At 36.6% G+C, this 18,049-nt stretch overlaps 1 protein-coding gene across 1 annotated transcript in view; it reads right to left on the reverse strand.

Moving 5' to 3' along the window:
- Positions 1-18,049, reverse strand: part of TRMT1L (tRNA methyltransferase 1 like) — a 53,627-nt gene that overhangs the window by 7,831 nt on the left and 27,747 nt on the right. The window contains exon 11 of the mRNA XM_032393059.1: positions 164-242. Coding sequence (XP_032248950.1) covers positions 164-242 — 79 coding nt within the window. The remainder of the gene's footprint in view (positions 1-163; positions 243-18,049) is intronic.

Raw genomic sequence — 18,049 nt, forward strand, 5'->3', positions numbered from 1 at the left:
AATATCATGAGAGAAGACTATTGCATTTTGCTAGCTTAGGAAAAGATCAAAATTCAAAATCTGAAATACACTTTCTGTTGAATGTGTACTGCCTCTGCACCACTATAAAGTCGAAAAATCCCAAGTTGGGGACCATCTTATATTATTATGTTTAAGCACATACCATAGTGGTCCAAGTTCTATCGCTGTCTTTCCAGGCATGCTTCCATGACAGTTACAGGGCAGCTGTCTATATGGGTTTTCTGTGAAAATATTATAAAAAGAGAAATCAAAGGAGAAATGACAATGTAAATAGTAATTGTTATATTTATAATAATTTGCAGCCACTACATAATGAGGATCTACTATGTGCCAGGTATTATGCTAAGTATTTTATATGCATTTAAAAAATTTAATCCTTACAACTCTCTGAAGCAGATGCTGTTAAAATCTCAATTATCCAGATCAGAGAATTAAAGCTTAAGAGAAGTCACAGAAATCCATGTCAAATGGCTTATTAGAGGCATAACTTTTACTAGCTTTTAGTCACTATGGTACATGAAATAATTTAAGTAGGAGAAAATCTTTAGAAGTCCACAAGATATCCATTTAAAATCACCTGATGGGGGTATAATTTACATGCAATAAAATGTATGCATGTTATGAGAAAAGGTTGATGAGTTTTTAAGAAATGTATATAGCCATGTAACCAACATCCCATCAAAATAAAGACATTTCTCATTAGTTACTTATTCTGCAAAGGGGAAGAAAACAAATTACTCCCTAGGCTTGATTCATATTCAGCCTAGATATATAAATATATCTAATATAGGCTAGAAGAATCTTAATTCAGTTTAAAAGATCAGTGAGAGGCCTGATACAATCCCAAGGAAATTGAGGAAATACTACCATTATTCTTACTTTCCAAAATGGGGCAATATCCTACTACGGACTGTTTGGTTCACTAAGCCCTAGAACAGTTATTTTAAATCACACTCTCCGACTAACTTCCCTCAGGCCATTCTTGGGTTATTATTCACTTTCTTGAAATGGCCTGATCTGATCAATCAGTCCTAGATATATCCAGAACTCAGAATTATGGTGGTAGGGATATAGGTCTACATAGCCTATTGCTATTGGACATCACTGTTATTCAATGTAATTAAGTGGGATAATGCACAGATGTGAGATCTTATTTTAGATTTACTTGAAGGCTTCTTCCTTCACTGTTTTTACTAGATCTACTTTTCAGTATTATTTAACTATAAGCCTTAAAGAAGGGTGAGGCTATCATTAATATTAGATTTGTTAAGAACTATGTTCCTCCAACATTATGTGAATATATTCAAGAAGTCTTCCCTGGAACCATTAAATAAGTACATTATAATACTATAGTATTACCCAAATTAGGGCAATTTATATTTATAGTTCTGTCAGAGTTACACCCACTTACCACAGGTAGGCAGCACACACATGAATTTTTATTAGTCGGTTTCTTGATGTATTTACAAAATGCTCCCATCATATCAATGTATGTCTTTTCCCAAGCCCCTTGACTAGGATTTCTCAGTGCTAGGCCAGCAATAGCAAATTCCCTCTTTGACAGGTCAGGACTATCATTTCAAGTTACCAGTAGCAAAAAATGAAGGGGTAAAGAAAGAAAACTAGTATGTCCATGTCATCGGTATATAGGCTATGAAGACAATTCCAGATGAGGAATTAAAAAATAATTCGGAGACTTCTATTTAAATGCAATGGATTGAACATGTACTTTATCTCTGCTATCTCTTAAAGCATTACAATGAGAACAAAGGAATGAAAGTCAAACCCAAGGATAAATAAAATGGGAGCAGAGGTAACAGAAGATGATAAGAGATGTCAATAAAATTTTAGAAGTGGAAATAAGGTACACAAGGGGATAACTGATTTAGCAGGCCAGACAATGCTAAAGCTAAGCCTGAAATGGGCAGACAGGCTACCAATAAAACAGCAAGCCCAGTCGTTCTGGGACCCCAGAAAGACCTGAGAATGGAAGGTACTGATCATCTTAAAAGACGGGTATAGGGCAGTTGTGCAAAAAAGAGGTCTGGCTAAAAATTTTTAAGGGGTCTTATTAAGACCCCTAGATTTCCTTCTTTAATACACACAATCAGACTTCTGTGCTTCCTCATTCCAAAAAAATGAAGTTAATCTTGGGTAAGGCTGAACCATGGAGGACCTGGAACCAGAAGCATCAGTCACAGTTGAGAATAAGATTTATGAAAAGAGAGGGATTAAGTAAAAGACATCATAAATGGTAAGACCTTCCAAGTCTCCTTCCGCAATACGGTTCCTAGAAAACTGATGGAAGATTCAAAGATTTCTCTAGGAAAACTTACCAATCCAAGAGAAAAGACCTAATACATTTCATTTTCATCTGGGGGATCCCCTAGTGAAAAGGCAGACTGGTGCCTTCTCATTACAGTAAAATCTATCCGTCTATAAGCCCTGACTCCAGTGCTTCCAAAAAATTCAGTGTGGACAACCAAAGACCATTAGACATTTGAGATCTGCCATGACAGAGAACAAAATTACAACACAGAAAGAGGAATTGTTAGGAAACAGAAGAACTAAAACAACAAAATAACAGAAACAACAATACAAAAAACTAAAAAAAATCTATCCTCCCTTAAATAAAAATATACCCAACTATAACCAATATTCTTAGACAGCTAAGATTAGATTTTGTATCTCTGAAACAAGAATAGGACACTATTAAAAAAAGAAACAACGAGAAAATATGAAGTAACTTAAAAACACAAAATACGACAAATTTAAAAAGGAAAGTTGGAAAATAACAATCAGGGAAATCTATAAAGTAGAACCAAACGCCAAAGAAATGAAAAGACTGTCCAAATCGGGGCCATATTCCACTATGGACTGTTCAGTTCACTTAAGCCCCAGAACAGTTATTTTAAATCACACTCTCCCACTAACTTCCCTCAGGCCATTCTTAGGTTATCATTCACTTTCTTCGATTTCCACTACTGGGTATTTACCCAAAGAATATAAAAACACTAATTTGAAAAGATACATGCACCCTTATACTTATTGCAGCATTACTTACAATAGACAAGATATGGAAGCAACCTAAGTGTCTATCAATAGATGAATGGGTAAGGAAAATGTGGTATTTATATATATGCACACATAATGGAACATTATGCAGCCATAAAAAGGATTAGATTGTACCATTTAAGACAACAAGGATGGACCTAGAGGGTATTATACTAAGTGAAATAAGTCAGACTGAGAAAGACAAATACCGTATGATTCCACTCAAGTGGAATCTAAAAAAAAAAAAAATTAAACCCCCACAAATAAAAAGTAGAATCAGACCTATAAATATAGAGAAAAACTGATGTTTGCCAGAGGGAAGGGGAGATGGGTGAAGGGGAGAGGGAGATATAGGCCTCCAGTTATGGAATGAGTAAGTCATGGGAATAAAAGGCCTAGCACAAGAAATACAATCAATGGTATTATAATAGTGATGTAATGGGACAGATGGTAGCTGTACTTGTGGCATAATGTATAAATTTGTCAAAATCAGTAAGTTGTACACCTAAAACTAATATAACATTGTGTGTCAACTATACTCAAAAAAGAAAAATTGAAAAAAAAAAAGGTGATACATATATAATAGAATATTATTCAGCCATAAAAAAGAGGGAAACCCTGCAATTTGTGACAACATGAATGAATCTTAAGGGCATTATACTAACAAAATAAATCAGACAGAGAAAGAAATACTTTATGATCTCACTTATATGTGAAATCTAAAAAAGCTGAACTCACAGAAACAGAGTAGATTGGTATTTGCCCAGACCTGGGGGTGGGGGAAACGAAGAGATGTTGGTAAAAGGCTATAAACTTTCAGTTATAAGATGATGTGGGGATCTAATAATGTACAGTGTGGTGACTATAATTAACAATGTTAGACTGTATAATTGAAATTTACTAAGAGAGTAGATCTTAAATGTTCTCATCACACACACACACAGGTAACTGTGAGGTGATGAAAGTGTTAACTAATCTTATTGTGGTAGTCAGTTCACTATACATGTACGTGAAATCAATGACATGCGTTGTACACCTTAAAGTTACGCAGTTTTTGTCAATTATATCTGAATAAAGCTGGTAAAAAAAAAAACGTAAGTTCCAAAGGAAGGACCTTACCTCTGAAAGAAAAGATAGAAGAGTTAAGAGAAAAAATTTCCCAGGTTGGGAAGGTGGAAACAAGAGGACCCTAAGCTCACCTTGTCCCATGGATATAATTAGATAACACTCACATCATCATAAACAACCCAGAAAACAACCTGAAGACTGACAGAACAAACTCCACAACTAAAGGTAGAGAAGAGACCACATTGAAGAGGGTGGGAAGGGCAGAGATGCGGTGGAAAGCAAAACAGACAGCATCCTCATCTGCCGTGGGGAGGGAGCCACTGGGGTGGAAACGGGAGAGAACCAGATTAACATACCTGGGAGCCCACAGAGCGAAGACAGATACCCGTAAATTTGGCTCTGAAAGGGAGAGGGGCTGAATTTCATGAGTTCTCACAACCAGTGGGGCTGAAAGCCTGGCATTTTAAAAATCAGTAGGCTCAGTTCTGGGAGAGCCTGGAGGGCAACAGGAAGCTAAGACCCTGCCCTTAAAGAGACAGCATGACAAAGAGCCCACAGCCATTCAGCAGAGAGGCAGCAATTTGAAAAATGCCTGGGACAGAGGGGACGGAGAGTAGTTTACTCATTTCAGCTCATGTCCTAGAGGGACAGGGATGGATGAGGGACTTCTCTAGAAACAAATGAGCTGGCAGGCACTATCTCCCTGCCCTGCCCCCCAGCATAAACACATGGCCACCTGTGGAAACCAGTGACATTCACTACCTAACTTGCTTACACCAAACCCCACCCCCTCCAGCGGAGCCTGCCTCAGTCCCAGGGCTGCAGGCACCCTCCCCAAGAAGACCACACAAACCTTGCCAACACCTGGTCTCCTGACCTGTGTGTTTTGCGGGGCCTCAGTCCAAGTGGCAGTGGCTGCGGCAGGCCCTCTGGAAGCCAGGTGTACCTTGTTAAAACTGTGTGTCCCACCCACACAGCCCCCAGTCCCTGCAGGTCTCATTCTGCAAGCAGACTGCCGCACATCTTATTAAAACCTCACAGCCCACCCTGGTTGAGGATGAAACACTGCCCATAACAGACAAAGAGAACCTCTGCAGACAACTGGACTGAAGGAAAAAGGGCCAGGACACCACAGCAGGGCACACAACACACACAGGTGTGTGCCAGGTTCTGGTGAACAGGGGACACTACATTGCAGGGCACTATAGGACCTCTTCTTCATAAGTCCACTACTTTCAAGAGCAGGAGATGTAGCTGACTTTCCTAATACACACAAACAGACACAGAGTGCTACACAAAATGAGAAGACAGAGGAGTATGTCCCAAATAAAAGAAGAGGACAAAACCACAGCAAGACATCTGCACAAAACAGATATAAGTAATATGCTTCACAGAGAATGAAAAATAATGATCAAGATATTCACTGGTATTGAGAAAAGAGTGAAGGACATCAGTGAGATCCTTAACAAAGAGATAAAAAAAGAACCAATCAGAAATGAGGGACACAATGAGTGAAATAAAAAATACACTGGATGGCTAGAGTAAACAAAGGAAGGAATTAGTGACTTGGAAAACAGAGTAATGGAAAGTAATCAAGCTCAATCAAGCTGGTGAGAAAAAAAATTATACAAATGAGAATAGACTTAGGGAACTCAGCAACTCCATCAAGTGTAATAACATTCACATTATAGGGATCCCAGAAGAAGGAGAGAAAAAGGGGAAGGAAATTTATTTGAGAAATAATAGCTGAAAACTTCCCTAATCTGGAGAAGATACCAGATATCCAGATCCAGGAGGCACAGAGATTTGCCCAAGAAAATCAACCCAAGAAGGTCCACATGAATACACGTAGTAGTGATAAAGAGAGAATTTTAGAAGCAGTAAGAGCAAAGAAGAAAGTTACATACAAAGGAAACCCCATAAGGTTATCAGTGGCTTTTTCAGCAGAAACTCTGCAGGCCAGAAGAGAGTGGCATGACATATTCAAAGTACTGAAAGGAAAAAATCTGCAGCCATGAACTCTATTCAGCAAGGCTACCATTCAGTATAGAAGGACAGATAGAGTTTCTCAGATAAACAAAAGCTGAAGGAGTTCATGACTACTGAGCCAGCCCTACAAGAAATGTTAAAAGGACTGTAAGTAAGAATAAGAGATGTAGGAAACACAAAAGCAGTAAAAATAAGTATATCTGTAAAAATCAGTCAAGGGATTCACAAAATAAAATATAAAATACGATACTATATACCTAAAATAGTGGAGGGAGAGGAGTAAAGAATGGGTTCAAACTTAAATGACCATCAACTTAATATAGACTGCTATATGCAGAAGACGTTATATACTAATCTAATGGTAACCACACATCAAAAACCACTAATAGATATGGAAAGAATAAAGAGAAAGGAATCCAAATATATCACTAAAGAAAGACAGCAAACTATGAAAAAGATCAAGAGAAGGACCAGAGAAGTACAAAACAACCACAAAAGAAGTACCAACATGGCAATAAATACATAATCAGTAATTACTTTCAATGTAAATGGACTGAATTTTCCAATCAAAAGAAACAGGGTAACGGAACAAATTAAAAAAAAAACAACAAGATCCATCTATATGCTGCCTACAAGAGACTCATTTCAGACCTAAAGATACATGCCAATTGAAAGTGAGGGGATGGAGAAACATTTATCATATAAATGGATGTCAAAAGAAAGCTGGTGTAGCAATATTGTATTGAACAAAATAGACTTTAAAACAAAACAAGAAACTATAACAAGAAACAAAGAATACTATATAATAATAAAGGGGACAATCCAAAAAGAAGACACAACAATTATAAATATTTATGTACCCGACATGGGAGTACCCAAATATATAAAACAGTTAATAACAAACATAAAGGAACTAATTGATAGTAATACAATAATAGTAAGAGACTTCAACATCCCACTTACATCAATGGACAGATCATACAAACAAAATATTAGGAAACCGAATCCAAATCCAACAATACATTCAAAACATCATTCATGATGATCAAGTGGGATTTATTCCCAGTATTGCAAGGGTGATTCAATATTCACAAATCAATCAATATGATACATCAACAAAAGAAAAGATAAAAACCATATGATCATTTCAATAGATGCAGAAAAAGCAACTGACAAAGTATAGCATCCATTCATTATAAAAACCCTCAACACAATAGGTTTAGAGGGAATGTACCTCAACATAATAAAGGCCTTATATGAAAAACCCATAGCTAACACCATACCCAGTGGGGAAAAACTGATAGCTTTCCCCTAAGGTCAAGAACAAAACAAGGATATCAGCTCTTGCCACCTTCATTCAACAGAGTACTGGAATTCCTAGCCACAGCAATCAGACAACAAAAAGAAATAAAAGGCATCAGAATTGGTAAGGAAGAAGTCAAACTTTCACTGTTTGCAGATGACATGATGCTATATATAGAAAACCCTAAAAATTCCACCAAAAACTGATAGAACTGATAAATGAATTCAGTAAGGTTACAGGATACAAAATCAATGTACAGAAATCTGTTGCATTTCTATACACTAATAATGCAGGAGAAAGGGAAATTAAGAAAATGATCCCATTGGGGCACCTGGGTGGCTCAGTGGATTAAGCGTCCAACTCTTGATTTTGGCTCAGGTCATGATCTCAGGATCATGAAATTGAGCCCCATCTCAGGCTCTGTACTGGGCGTGGAGCCTACTTAAGAGTCTCTCTTTCTCTCTCCCTCTGTCCCTCCCCTGCTCTCTCTCTCTAAAAAAGAAAGAAAGAAAGAGAAAGAAAGAAAGAAAGAAAGAAAGAAAGAAAGAAAGAAAGAAAGGAAAGAAAGAGAGAGAGAGAGAGAGAAAGAAAGAAAGAAAGAAAGAAAGAAAGAAAGAAAGAAAGAAAGAAAGAAAGAAAGAAAGAAAAGAAAGAAAGAAAGAAAGAAAGAAAAAAAAGGAAGGGAGGGAGGGAGGGAGGGAGGAAGGGAAGAAAAACAATCCCATTTACAGTTGCACTAAAAGTAATAAAATACCTAGGAATAAACTTAACCAAAGAAGTGAAGAACCTGTACTCCGAAAAATATAAAAGACTGATGAAAGAAATTGAAGATGACATAAAGTGGAAAGGCATTCCATGCTCATGGACTGGAAGAACAAATATTGTTAAAATGTCCATACTATCCAAAGCAATCTACAGATTAAATGCAATCCCTATCAAAATACCAACAACATTTTTTACAGAACTAGAACAATCCTAAAATTTGTATGGAACCACAAAAGATCCTGAGTAGCCAAAACAATCTTGAAAGAGAAAAACAAAACCAGAGGTATCACAATTCCAGATTTCAATTGTTATTACAAAGCTGTAGTAATCAAAACAGTATGGTATTGACACAAACACAGACACACAGATCAATGGAACAGAATAGAAAGCCCAGAAATAAACCCACAATTACACAGTCAATTAATCTTTGACAAAGGAGGCAAGAATATGTAACGGGAAAAAGAGTCTCTTCAACAAATGGTGTTGGAAAAACTGGATAGCTACATGGAAAAGAATGAAACTGGTCCACCTTCTTACATCACACACAAAAATAAACTTAAAATGGATTAAGGACTTAAATGTGAGACAGGAAACCATAAAAATCCTAGAAGAGAGCGTAGGCAGTAATTTCTCTGAAATTGGTCGTAACAACATCCTTCTAGATATGTCTGTCTCCTGAGGCAAGGGAAACAAAAGCAAAAATAAACTCCTGGACTACATCAAAATAAAAAGCTTCAAACAGGGTTGCTGGAGTGGTGGGGAGTGGGAGGGATGGGGTGGCTGGGTGACAGACATTTGGGAGGGTATGTGCTATGGTGAGCGCTGTGCATTGTGTCAGACTGATGAATCACAGACCCGTACCTCTGAAACAAATAATACATTATATGTTTAAAAAAAAAAAAAAAGAAGATAGTAGGAAGGGAAAAATGAAGGGGGGGGAAATTGGAGGGGGAGACAAACCATGAGAGACTATGGACTCTGAGAGGGGAAGGGGGGTGGGGAGATGGGTTAGCCTGGTGATGGGTATTAAAGAGGGCACATATTGAATGGAGCACTGGGTGTTATATGCAAACAATGAATCATGGAACACTACATCAAAAACTAATGATGTAATGTATGGTGACTATCATAACAAAATAAAAAAAAATTAAAAATAAAAATAAAAAGTTTGTGCACAGCAAAGGAAACAACCAATAAAACAAAAAGATAATCTACTGAGTGGGGGAAGATATGTATAAATGATAAATCCAATAAAGGGTTAGTAACCAAAATATAGAAAGAACTTATATAACTCAACACCAAAACCCCCCAAATAACTCCCCCCAAATTAGCGGAAGACTTGACAGACCTTTCTCCAAAGAAGACATACACATGGCCAATAGACACATGAAAATATGCTCAACGTCACTCAGAGAAATGCAGATCAAAACCACAATGAGATAACACCTCACACCTGTTAGAATGGCTAAAATAAAAAACTCAAGAAACAACAAGTGTGGGTGAGGATGTGGAGAAAAAGGAACCCTTGTGCAGTGTTGGTGGGAATGCAAACTGGTACAGCCACTATGGAAAATAGCATGGAGGTTCCTCAAAAAATTAAAAATAGAGCTACCCTATGTTCACCCTACAATCCAGTAATCGCACTACTGGGCATCTACCCAAAGGATATGAAAACACTAATTTGAAGGGATATATGCACCCCTATGTTTACTGCAGCATTATTTATAATAGCCAAACTATGGAAACAGCCCAAGTGTCCACTGATAGATGAATGGATAAAGAAGATGTGGTAAACACACAAACACATGCAAGAATATTATTCAGCCATAAGAATGAAATCTCACTATTTGCAACCTGTATGGATTTAGAGAGTATAATTCTGAAGGAAATAAGCTAGTCAGAGAAAGACAAATATCATATGATTTCACTCATATGTGGAATTTAAGAAACAAATGAACAAAGGAAGAAAAAAAGACAAACCAAAAAACAGAATCTTAACTATAGAGAACAAACAGATGGTTACCAGAGGGAAGGTGGGACAGGAGATGTATGAAATAAGTGAAGGGGATTAGGAGTGCACTTGTCTTAGTGAGCACAGAGTAATGTATGGAACTGTTGGATCACTATATTGTACACCTGAAACTAATATAGCACTGTATGTTAACTATGCTGGAATTAAAAAAAAAAAAAAATCCCAGAACTGAAAAACTCAAGTTTCTTAAAGGTCTCACAGATTACCCAGGGACAGTGAACTAAAAAAGATGAATTAATACACATATTATCACAAAATTTTAGAATATTGGGTAAACAAAGGATATGTTAAGACCATTCATAGGAGAAAAAAATCACAAAGGATTAGATATAAGAACAATAGCAAAGAGGTGCCTGGGTGGCTCAGTCAGTTGAGCGTCAGTCAGACTCTTGGTTTCAGTTTAGGTCATTATCTCGGGGTCATGAGATGGAGCCCCAAGTTGGGCTCCATGCTCAGCGCTGAGTCTGCTTCAGATTCTTCCCAGGCCCTCCACCCCCCGCTCCTTCATCTGCTCCTGTGCACTCTCTCTCTCAAATAAATAAATAAAATCTTAAAAAAAAAGAAAGAATAGCAGACTTCTCAACATTAATATTGGAGGCTAGAAGACAATGAAATAATAATACCTTAAGCATTCTGAAGAAAAACGATTTACAACCTACAATTCTATACTTGGCCACACAATCCTTCTCAGGAAGCTAAAGAAAAAAGTGCTCATTCAAAACAAGAAAACAGACAAAGATAATGGAAAAATATATAAGGTTCAGATATAGGAGATTCATCAGGAGGAGAAAGCCAAAGCAAATTTCCAGGATGCCAGCTAAAGGCCTTCAGTGGACTTAAAAATAAACCACCCAAAGGAGAGCAGGAGCACTGTCTCCAGGGTGAAACTGGAACCCAAGGTTACCTGATGTACTTACCCCATATAGAAAGAAGCACTGAAACTGTAGCAAAGAGTTTAGGAATGGATTATGAAAAGCGAACATATACAAAAAAGGAAACAAAAACAGTAATTATTAATTCCAGAGTTATCAAAGAGTTGCATACAAAAAGAAACATTATGGCGGCATATTAACTGGTTCATCTGTGTTGAAGCAGCCTTCTAAGATAGCAGCAAATGACCTCTGTCGCCTGGTATTCGTATGCTTGTGTAGTCCCCTTCTTCCCCTTCTTCTCAAGTGTGAGATCACTGGATCTAGAGTTCATTTCTAATTACTAAAATATGGCAAAAATGATGGATAGTATTAGATTAGGTTATGAAAGACCATGACTTCTGTCTTGCTTTCTCTCTGGTTCTTGCTGGATCATTCTGACGAAGCAAGCTGCCATGTTTTGAGCTGCTGGATGAAGAGGAATGTATGATTAGGAACTGAGGAAGCCTCTGAGCAGCCAGCAAACTGCTGAGGTCTTCAGTCTAACAACCTACAAGGATCTGAATCTAGGCCATAGCCATGTGAATAAACTTGTAAGGAGATCCTTCCCCAGTCAGGCTTCGAATGCAGCCTTGGCAAACACCTTAACCACAGCCTTGTGAGGGACCCTGAGCTAGTGGACCCAGCTAAGCCATGCCCAGATTCTTAATTCAGAAAAACTATGAGATAATACTGTTGTTTTAAGTCATTAAATGTTGGAGTATTTTGTTACACAGCAATAGATAACTAATACAACTTGTGAACAATAATTTTATATTTATAAAAATATAAACACTGAATATTGATTTAGCTAACACTAGAGAGGGGAAGCACATGCATGTAACTGGGTTGGTTTAAGAAGCTGAATACTCTTCTTCCATGGAAGGAAGTTATAGGTAGTTTAAGCATGCCATTTAGAAACAGGGATGTAAATATTAGAAGAAACAGCTGTGAGATTTTAGCTGGCAAATTTAGGGAGTACGGCAGGGATCTTTATTTCATTAAGACTATGGAACTGAGGCGCCTGGGTGGCTCAGTTAAGCGTATGCCTTCGACTCAGGTCAAGATTCTGGGGTCCTGGGATCGAGCCCCACGTCAGGCTCCCTGCTCAGCAGGGAGTCTGCTTCCCCCCTCCCTCTGTGCTCTCTCTCTCTCTCTCTCTCACTCTCTCAAATAAAAAAAAAGACTAGGGAACTAGTTGACTTTTAAAAGATGTGTTACAAGTTGATAAAATTATAGAAATTTCTAAGTGAGCTGACTTCTTTAAAAGACATACTCATTTACACTCTTTAAGTCCTACCTGACTGCAAGCAAAATGCAGAAAATAAATCATTTCCTTACAGCAATTTATTAAGTCAAAAATCCTTGGGGTGCCTGGGTAGCTCAGCTGGTTTCTGCCTTCGGCTCGGGTCATGATCCCAGGGTCCTAGGATCAGGCCCTACATCGGAGTCTTCCTGCTTAGCAGGGAGCCTACTTCTCCCTCTTCCTCTGCCACTCTCCCTCTCTCTCTCAAATAAATAAATAAAAATCTTTAAAAAAATCCTTTAAAATGTTTGTTTAAAAAAAACTACTGTAGGTAAAAGTCTAAAAGTATAAAGCAAAATGAAAGACTTCTGTCAGAGAAGGAAAGGGGTTAGATTTTTATGGATTCGGGATCAAATTTGGGTAGAGTGTATTTGACTTTAGCTACTTGTTGATAATGTAAAACACAATACAGTGAGAGATGAAAGATAAGAAATTCAATGTAAGAACTGATTCATCATTTCTAAGGCAAGAATACCATCAGTAATACTGGGTATAAGGTAAAATGAAACACTGAGATTCTTTTTTTTTTAATGTGAGGTGAGATCCACATGACTGCTATCCTTTTAAACACTTAGGATGTCTATCATTTTTTATATGAGGGAAACCTGAATTAGGAAAAATGAAAAAAGAAACCACAGGCCACTAAACCATTTTCTTAGTTATCCAGGAGAACCAAAACTTTCCAAAGTTTCATCAAAGATATTTCTGAAAACCTGCATTTTATTTTATTCATTTATTTTTAAATATTTTATTTTTTTTGAAGATTTATTTATTTTGGAGAGAGAGAGAGAGAGAGAGCACACACCCACGTGCACAAGTGGGAGAGGGAGAGAGAACCCCAAGCCTGCTGCAGGACTCGATCTTACAACCCTGAGATCATGACTTGAGCTGAAACCAAGAGTTGGATGGTCAACTGACTGAGCCACCCAGGCGCCCCTTTTATTTTTAAGTAATCTCTACACCCAACGTGGGGCTCGAACTTACAACCCTGAGATCAAGAGTTGCAAGCTCCACTGACTGAGTCAGCCAAGTGCCCCAAAAACCTGTATTTTAAAAAGCCAGAGTGGATTCTTTAACTCTTCTGATTCTGTTGTATTAAAAACAAGATTAGGATGGTGGGCTGAGCACTGAAACCCAACTTCTTTTTTTTTTTTCCAACTTCTCTTCTTATTCTAAATCTCTAGATATGACAGAAAAAAAATTTTTTTAAAGATTTTATTTATTTGACAGAGAGAGAGGGAGTGTGAGCATAAGCAGGGGGAGTCGCAGTCAGAGGGAGAAGCAGACACCCCCCCCCGCCCCTGCCAGAGCACAGAGCCTGATGACATGAGGCTCGATCCCAGGACACTAGGATCATGACCTGAGCTGAAGGCATCTTAACCGACTGAGCCACCCAGGTGACCCAGAAAAGATACTTTTATGAATAATTCCTAGATAGTGCCAGCACACATCCCAAATTGTTCCATACTTTCTGAAAGCCTAAAAGCTGAGAGATCATACTACTGGAAAGAAAACCACACTGGAGAGAATAGCTATTAGAGGCAGAAAGAGCCTTAGGAGGATATTTGAACTTACAACGAAAAGATGAGTGCAACCGGAGTGGCTCTAGAGCAATAGCTGCAGGGGTCGTTTAGAAAACTGTACTTGAAACAGCTGATTATATTACTGTAATTCATGATTAGTACATTATAGACAATATCTGCCTCCAGTTTGAGGTGATGAAGATGGGTTTAGGTTGGAGAAGCAAGACAGTGCCCTACGTCTGATGAAAAATACTCATCTACAGACTCCGAAAGCTCAGTGAATTCCAATTAGGATAAACAAAGAGATCCACTCAGACATATTGTAACTAAACTGCTGAAAGCCACAAGGAGAAAATCTTGAAAGCAGTAAGAGAAAAATAATTTATCAAGTACAAGGGAACAAAAATACAAGGACTGACTGACTTCTCATCAGAAATAATGGAGGCCAAAGGGCACTGGAATGCTTATATTCAAAGTGCTGAAAGAAAAAAACTCCTGTCAACCAGTAATTCTACTTTCAGAAAAAATATCCTTTAAAAAGGAAGGTGAAATAAAGACATCACCAGATAAATAAAAACTGGGAGAGTCTGTTGCAGAAATAGTAAAGGAGGTTCTTCAGGTTGAAAGGAAATGAAATAGAGTAACTTGAATAAAATAGGACTAAAGAGCACTGGAAAGGTAATTATGTGGGTAACTATAAAAGATACGTGTGTGTGTGTGTGTGTGTATTCTCTCTTTTCCTGTCTTAATTTCTTTGAAAATCATAATATTTAAAAAATAAATATAATACTATATTGTTTGATTGGATCACCATAGATGTAATTAATATAAGACAAAAATAGCCTATAAGGGGAGAGGAACATAAAATTACATTAGAGCAAAGTTGCTAGCTTTTGTCAGTCTTCAGTCAATATTAACCTGAGGTAGCTCAAGATAAGTTAAAGGTGTATACTGTTAATCCCTGGAGAAACCATTAAGAAAATAACTGAAAAATATATAGCAAAAAAATCAGCAGAGGAATTAAGAGGACACACTAAAAATATGTCTAACATTAAAAAAGGCAACAAAGGTGAAACAGAACAACAAAAAGACATAAAAGACATAAAAACAAATAGCAAAAGAGTGGACATAAAGCCAACCATTTCAATAATGACATTTAGTAGGAACTGTCTAAAATTCTCATCAAGGGGTGCCTGGGTGGCTCAATTGTTAAGTGTCCGCCTTTGGCTCAGGTCATGATCAGGGTCCTGGGATCGAGCCCTGCATGGGGCTCCCTGCTCAGTGGGAAGCCTGCTTCTCCTTCTCCCACTCCCCGTGCTTGTGTTCCCTCTCTCGCTGTGTCTCTGTCAAATAAATAAAATCGTAAAAAAATAAAATAAAATAAAACTCTCATCAAAAGGCAGAAATGATGAGACTGGATAAAAAAGTAAGATCAAAGATGACACTTATGGATTGAAAGTAAAAGGATGAGAAAAATATATATGTCAATAGTAACTACAAAGTCGTGTTTATATTAATATCAGATAATATAAGCCTTCAGACAAATACCACAGAGATAAAGATGGATATTTCATAATGGTAAAAGGGCCATACATGAAGAATATAAAACAATTACAAATCTGTCTGAACATTTCTAGAGATAAAATGATAGTTAAAGACAGGCTAAGGAGTTCTAGCATAGACATAATAATACAAAGGTAAGACAAATACTAGAATTAAATAAATATTTAAGAAAACTCTCTTAAAATGAAAGATTTGAAACTCTGAAGGGGTACACCGTGATTTAGGAACACTTATCCTAAAAAGATATACCCTAGTAAAGTTACTGGACTTCAAAAATAAATATTCCTTTGGGAAGCCAGGCAAAATAATCATGTCACATGAAAGAAGGAAAAGTTACTATAATATTCAGTGACAGATGACAATATAAACACTTTTACAAGGCACTCAAAGAAACTCTAAACTCTTTTAAGTATAAAGGCTATGGGTAGTGAGCTTTAAACATGCAAGAAATCAAGGAGTATTCTGCCCACTCTTGACTAAACTCAGAAAGTTAGATTTAGTAAATTAAGAGATGATTAGAGAAATTATGGCAAAAAGAGTGATGATGAGTATTAAACACGTTTAATGTATAGATTTTATTGGCACAACAGAATATAAACGTTACATATTCTAGTAACATATAAATGGTATAATGAGCACAAACTGGGAAGGGAAAATGGAAAAGGGGAGGGTGATTACCTCATTTATGATGCCAAGAAGCCAAACTATATTACTTAAAACCAAAACAATTCAAATTTTGGAATACATATTTACTACTACAAAAGTAAAACATTAAGAAAGATAATAAATGAACAATAGGACAGATAAACCAGTATCTAAGGTAGTCAAGAAAAAAGTCAGAAAGAACAAGTATTAAAAATTTAAAAAAGAGAATATAACCACAGAAACCAAGAAAATTAAAAAGAACCATTAGATACCACTTGGCTCAACTCTATGTAAATAATTCAGAAAAGCTAAAGCTATCCTGTTCCCAACAACTGAAAAGAAAAAAAAAGGGCAAAGTTCCAAATTCTTTCCAAGTTTAAACAGATTCCAAAGCCCAATCAAAATTATGCTAAAAAGGAAAACTATACACCATCTCATTTATGAATATTAAAACAAAATTTAAAAAATTAACAAACAGAATCTATCTTAAGAAAATACTTCCTGACCGAGTAGTTTATTCTAGAAGGGCAGAATGGTTCAATACTGGGAAATTTTATTAAAACTAATCAAATCAATAGACCTAAGAAGAAACACCACATAATCATCTCCACAGGTGCTGAAATACATGACAAAATTCAGCATCTTTGCTAAAATACAATAAAACTGGAAATGAAGGATACTTTCTTAACATGAAAAACGACAGGTATCTCAGATCCATGCTTGAATCAGAAAGGACCAGAGAGAACTAAAGCAACATGACAGGATGCCTTCCATTCTCACTAACAATTAACACCGTAGCAAAAGTACTGCACAAATGAAAAGCATACTAGGTTATTAGGAAATCTGAAAACCACAACAGTATCTATCCTCCTTAATAAAATCAAAATAAAATACTAGCTGTCTATTCATCTACTCTTTTATTAAGAAAAAAGGAAGATCCCTTATCAGGAACACTCCAAAAATAGAGCTTTGAAGAGGGACTGCTGTAACAGATATTAAACACTAAAGATCCTCTGTAATCAAAATAGTGCGGTAGAGGTGTATGAATAGATATTCAACCACTGGAACAGAATAGAAAATCCAGAAACAAACTCAAATATATTCTTTAGTATAAGAAAAAGATGGTAGTCTCACATTGGTGGAGAAAGGTGAATTATTCAATAGAACATAACCTACCCTGAATATAGAAACATGAAAATTCTTTCTAAATATAGACAAAATCCAGAATACATAAAATTCAATTAACTTTATAACAGCAACAACAAACTTCTGCATATGAAAGATTTAAAAAAACACATTTCAACAGAAGTCACAAAATGAGAAAAAATATTTGCAACTCATATCACAAGGGTTAAACTCTAATATGTAAGGAGTTCTTAAAAATCCATACTAAGACATGCCAAGAATCTAACAGAAAACAATGGGCATCTGTTTCTATGCCCCAGAAAAGCAAAACAGAAACAGCTTTATAAGGGCATAAGCTTCATCTTTTTCTTTGATCCCCATGCCTGGCATATAGTAGAGGCTCAGTAAATGTTTACTGAAGGAATTTTATAACGGATGGTTTTTATATTAAGCCAGAAACATGATAATTATTTTTATAAAATTAGTGATTTGAAACACCCTAGACAAAGAAGTAATCTGACTTATGTTCCTAAAATTAGTGACAGTGGAAACTAAGTTATTTCTAGATGTTTCAAAAGAGGGCAGAGCTAGAGAGCATAAATTGTAGAGCATGAGTAAATAACTTTAATAAACTCACACGAATGTCTTGTCTGTTGATGAAAGGAAATCCAGTATAGGAAATAAAGTTAGCACTGTAATCTTTAAAATCAAAGGACAACAATATGTGTAATTAGGGATGTGATAACG

Source organism: Phoca vitulina, unplaced genomic scaffold, assembly GCF_004348235.1.
Source record: "Phoca vitulina isolate PV1807 unplaced genomic scaffold, GSC_HSeal_1.0 scaffold71, whole genome shotgun sequence".
Classification (NCBI taxonomy): Eukaryota; Metazoa; Chordata; class Mammalia; order Carnivora; family Phocidae; genus Phoca; species Phoca vitulina.